Source organism: Staurois parvus, unplaced genomic scaffold (genome assembly GCF_062004578.1).
Source record: "Staurois parvus isolate SC_StPar_1 unplaced genomic scaffold, SC_StPar_1.0 ptg000155l, whole genome shotgun sequence".
NCBI classification, from domain to species: domain Eukaryota; kingdom Metazoa; phylum Chordata; class Amphibia; order Anura; family Ranidae; genus Staurois; species Staurois parvus.
Genome location: NW_028317951.1, coordinates 1,398,834 through 1,404,833, shown reverse-complemented (window position 1 = coordinate 1,404,833; position 6,000 = coordinate 1,398,834). Strand labels below are relative to the sequence as shown.

General features: G+C 36.9%; 1 protein-coding gene across 1 annotated transcript in view; it reads right to left on the bottom strand.

The window, feature by feature from the left end:
* Positions 1–226: 226 nt before the first annotated feature.
* LEKR1 (leucine, glutamate and lysine rich 1) overlaps positions 227–6,000 on the bottom strand; it is a 208,692-nt gene continuing 202,918 nt past the window's right edge. Inside the window, exon 12 of the mRNA XM_089675392.1 lies at positions 227–1,690. Within this exon, the coding sequence (XP_089531518.1) occupies positions 1,292–1,690 (399 nt within the window). The 3' untranslated portion in view covers positions 227–1,291. The remainder of the gene's footprint in view (positions 1,691–6,000) is intronic.

Here is a 6,000-nt window from a genome sequence, read left to right as displayed (position 1 = left end):
TTCTCATGCAGCGTCAGTTAGTGTCAGATTGCTCACCGCACTATCACAGTCTCATTATAAGTTGCTGATCGCTGCCATTACTAGTAGAAAAATAAATTCCAGTATATATACAATCTTATGTCCATGCTATAACTTTCACACAAAGCATTTAATATACATTTATTGGGATTTTTTTTTACCAAAAGACAGGTAGCAAAACACTTTTTGTCATAAATTTTTGAAGAAATTTGATATTTAATTTTTTTATTGGATATATTTTATAACAGAAAATAGAAAATATTGGGTTTTTTCAAAATCTTTTTAATTTATATAATAAAAAATAAAAAAAAACCCAGTGGTGATCAAATACCACCAAAAGAAAGCTCTATTTGTGTGAAAAAAATTATATACATTTTAGGCGGGTACAGTGTTGTATGGCCGCACAATTGCCAGTTAAAGTAGCGCAGTGTCGAATAGCAAAAAATGTCCTGGTCATGAAGGGGGTAAAATCTCCCAGATCTAAAGTGGTTAAAAGAGAAAAGGTACATCCATTGGCTGAGACACATACATGACCACAGTGCATCCCAGCTGGGAAGATGTCAGCTGTTGGGAGATAACAAACAGAAGTTTCACCACCCATTGTTTTCATAAAACATCTTCCAATGGATAAGGTTTTCACTTTGAGATGACACCCTACACATTGTGTGTACACAGTACAAATCTCCTGGTACCGGCATAACCGGTCAAACCCCAACATTATTAGTATAGCTTCTTGCCAGCAGATGGTAAGATGAGTTCTTTCACTGATAACAGTCAATAGAAATAACAATTTGTTTGATATCTGACAAGAAATATACACTGTACCACTGTATAACAGTTGCAGAAAGCGATCTCCACATTTCATGACTTATTTTCACATGGTACATATGATTTATTTTCTGAAAAGCATGATGTTTGTATATGAAAAGTACATTTGAACTATATTCTACACTTTCTTGTCTGGAGGGTCATTTTGCAGATTTAAAGAGGTTTTCATCTTTAAATTAAAGTAGAGTCCTCCTTCCATGTAAAATCCAATTATGTAGCAACCAAGGTTTTCTCCCCATGCTTGCATGATACCCTGCTTGCTGCAGAGAATGGTAAACGGTCAAAGTGCCTTTTGTAAAAAAAAATCTGCTGTGTAGGCCAACCTGTTGATCTAGCTCTACTCATATTCTAAAACACTGTTGTTTTGGCACACAGCTATTCCGCCTAAAGATGAATCCAGTGCATGCTGTGGGTAAATGTATTTTTATCACTGTAATTGCCGTTGTCACAGCTGAGTAGTATTTCTCCGGAGGACTGCGGTGATCTTTTGTCGTGCTTCGGTTAGTGAAGCTGCTCTTTCTTTTGGTGGATGTGGGGATTGCAGGATTGGTAAGGTGCTCCCTGCACTATGCCTGGGTTTATACAAGGTGGATATAGTAGACCCAGACAGGCTCACTAGTGTGGTTCCATTACTCGTTGAGAAGCTCAGAGGATGCTTCTGGTGTGCAGCAGTCATTTTGTGAGGTGTCACTGCCTTCTCTGGAGTAAATGACTTTTGTGACACTGTAAGGTTTCCATTACCTCTTTTTAGTTCAAAAAGCTGTTCCCTGGCCTGGGTCAAGGCTTCAGTGAGCTCATAGCGTTCTTCACACTCCATGCGCACAGTTTCCTTGAGGAAGGCATTCTGAAAGGAGATTATTAATTTAAGTTTAAAAAGCGCAGGCTCTTTATAAATATATTAAGCATTTATACATTTTCAGAAATGAAAATATGAACACTTACAAATAGTGACAGGATAGTTGATTTTACTCAGCCTGTACTTACTAAATACTCATAGAATATGCAATTTTCTTTACTTTCACCATGGGCGGAAGGAAAATTGTTTGACTCCCCCATCAACACAGTCAGTGTTGATGAGGGAATCGCATGCAGCACAATTGTTTTCTGCCTGAGGGGAGTGTTCTATGCCGACTAAACACAATGATTGCTGCTGGTGACTATAGCTGCTGGCAGTGATCGTGTGAACAAATCCAACAGGCTAAGGAGGGAATCCACCACGTCTGTCAGATGTAAACTCACCAGAAAGCTACTGGTAAACAGCATGTATGTATATCACATCAGAAGACCCAGAGACAGCCAGGGAATCTAACACGAACTGCTCCATCACAGGTAAAGCTTGAAGATGGACCCTTTCCTAGGGAAGATAGCTCACAAGATGGCCACCGCTCCATCCTTCGGCAGCGGTGGCGTGACGTCAGCAAGTGTGGCTACACCCGGTGTGTTCCGTGTGCATGAGGGCGTACCCCTGAAGACGTGCATGCGCATGAAATGCGTCATTTGGAGCCACATTTGCTGACGCCATGCTGCCGCTGCCAAAGGATGGAGTGGTGGCCATCTTGTGAGCTATGCTCCCTAGGAAAGGGTCCATCTTCAAGCTTTACCTGTGACAGAGCAGTTTGTGTTAAATTCCCTGGCTGTCTCTGGGTCTTCAGATGTGACATACATACATGCTATTTACCAGTAGCTTTCTGGTGAGTTTACATCTGACAGAGGTGGTGGATTCCCTCACTTGATTACTACCATGGTTTATCTAGCACCTATGATTGCTGCACCTACAGACACTAATATATATTTAACAGACTACATTATTATTGTTATATTTATTATATCTACCTCACTTATTTGATGATTATCACCTGTGGTTGCTTTGTCTTGTAATCATACGGACATCATTATCACAGTATATTTTATATACCATTTTTTATTATTCATTGTATTATTCATTATATCTGCACTTATAGTGCACTTATATGGTGCACTTGACTGTTTCACCTGATATAATATGTTTTTTTTAACTTATTTTAGCGCTGCACTTTCATATTTTATATTTGTGGAGATTTTTGCTTTACCGTGTGTGCTAGTGGCTTTATATTTATTTACTCATTGCCAGCGCTCACCTATATACTATATATTTACAAATCCAACAGGCTGGCTGTACCAAAGTTGATCAATGAATCGACTTTAGTACAACCAGCTTGCCCATAGATGGATTGAATCTTTGCTGGTCCCTGCTGAACTGGCTGAGATTCTAACCATTTAAGTTCAGCTTAGGCTGATCCATTTTTCTTCCGCTTTTGCATAAAAAAGAAATATAAATAATAGAAGAAAAATGTGTGACCATGTATTACTATGGAACTCTTCACACTGATCCGTTGCAGATCCAGTGCGTTTTTCAAAGTCTTGCTTACTGGTGCAGGTTTGGTGCAGTAAAAAAAACTGCACCAAAAACAAACTGCCCCATTGAAATCAATAGATAACACAACAAAAATACATAAAAAATACACCTGCGTTGTTTTTTGGTGTAGTTTTTGAGTCATATATCCTTTAAAAAAGCACAAAAACACAATAAAAACACAATAAAAACACGGCAAAAACACACGTGTTTTTGCTGCATTTTTGCCAGCGTGAAAGTAGCCGTAATACAACAATTAGCTATAACTTCTGAACTTTTGAACAGTGTTTGTAAGCATGCATTATTCAGAAATACAAAGGAACATCACTGTTATTTTGTATTTATACCTTTCATTCATATGAATACCAAAGGGGTGACCTTTGATCTGCATATCATTTCACTTAAAGCAAACTAAGGCCCCTTACACCCTGGCAGTCTGATCAGATCCCCCTGACAGTTTTTCAGGAGGATCTGAATGGAAGCTCAATATTCATTTATGGGCAGGCGGATGTAAATGGATGTACAATTACCTCCGGGTCCGTCTAGGCCAAAAAAATAAAATAAAATGGAAAAGCTCTGTTTCCTTTTCCTTTTTTTTTTTACATAAAAACGATGGATCAAAGGTAGCTGGATGTAAATGGACATGTGTCCATTTATATTTGCCTGCCCACAGACTTAACATCAGTCCATTAAGCTCCAGGAGGTCAAAATTGAATGAGCATAGATATAATAAACATGACATTCTTACTAATGGTCTCTGATTCAGCAGGGGATCTGTTGATAGATTCCCTGCTGATTGGAATGGACACAGCCAGTATAAAAGGGCCCTTAGAAGGAAAAAAAAAATCTCTGTGAAAGATAATGAACACCATTAAAAGTTACACTTACACTTTACTTAGCATGCATGCACTTAACATGAAAAAACATATCTGATCCCGCGTCCACCTTAACAGCAAAATGGATAGCTTAGGCCAAAGCATCAGCTGCAGCATTGGGAACATGTTACATGTTCCACCCTAAAAATGGGTGGAACATCCCACATGGAAGAAAAATATATTTTAAAAATATTCTTCCCAAATATATTGACATATATGTGAAATGCTATAATTTTGGCCGTATTCAATATATTTAAAAAATAAAAATAAAAAAAATAAATAATATATATATATATATATATATATATATTGCATGTTGAAATGTGTCTTTATATAATACAAAATATATGAAAAATATTTTTACAAATATATTTTTTTTAAATATATACTTCAGATTTTTTTTTAACATATAAAAAAGTTATTTTTACATATATTTGTAAATGCATTCCAAAAATGAAGATTACATGTATTTTTAAAGAAATATAGTATATTTGAAAATGTATTTTGAAAAATATTTTTCATATATTTTGTTATATAAACGCATTTCAACATACAATATATATTTATTGAAATATATTTTGAAATATATTGAATACGGCCAAAATTGTAGTATTTCAAATATATGTCAATATATTTGGGAAGAATATTTTTAAAATATATTTAAAATATATTTTTCTTCCATGTGGGATGTAACATGATCCCAAAGGTGAACTTAGCCTTTAAATAGTGGATTAGAAGGCCATTGGATGTGAAGATCAATCTTAACTACTGATGGCATTGCGATGGACATACAGCATCTCATGATCACGGGTAAAACCTTCATTTTTTAGAGAGAATGCCTGACCTTTTAGCACAACCATTGTTAGACAAGCACAAAATCCTGATTCAATGGACTGACCTGGTCAGGTCACCTGGTTTGTCCTCAACTGAACATGTAGGATATGATTGGCAGGGCTATTAGTGCAACCGAACACTAGAACAGAAATATTGAAGAACTGACTAAGTGATACAAGCCTATAATGACATTTCTCAGAAAGCCATCAAACAATGTTCAGCTCAGTTCCTAACAGGAAAATAATGACTGCCTATGAACGGAGACCATACTTCATTGATTTTCAATTTTGTTTTCCATGGTTTCAAAGTTTATTTATTTTAGGTACTGTACATATAACATGTATTTCACACAGTTTAGTTAAAATATATGAACTCAATAGTTGTTTTTTTTTTTTTTAAGTCCTGTGGTGTAATGAACACACTCACAAAACTAACACCCGGTGCAAAAAAAAAATCAATCCTTCCCATCCTTTTGATCAATACTAGTGCTGTGACTTTCTTCCAGAGCACCTATTCTCCTATGGGCTCCCTTCCAAGCAGCACATAAACTGTGATCATGGTTAATATGCAGGAATTCACTGAGAGGTAAAATCTGATTGGTTATTACACCATGAACAACATCATGGCTTTTTGTGCTGCCTTATACAGCCTTGTATACCAATGCAAAAGCCATTTTTAATTTCATTTTAGATAGAGTGGGGAAAGGTTAAAGTGATTAGAAGTTTTTTTTCTCATTTAGCCTGGGTTCACACTTTTATGCACTGATGCTGTGCAGAATTTGCAGCATTTTCTGTGGGAATTTCGCACCGCATCACAATCGCACCCCGTTTATGCGAACCACTGCGGGTGTGTATGTTAACAACACCTCAAAATCGGTCCGTAAAATGCGGTGCAATATGCAGAAGCGGATCCCATAGGTGTGAATACCCATGCGATCTGATTCTAGTGCGGACCAAAAAAAGGGTCCTGCACCTTCTGGGTGTGCATGCGGAGCAGTTTGAGCCATACAAAATGTATGGCTCCAATCGCACTGCACACAATTCGCATGTGATT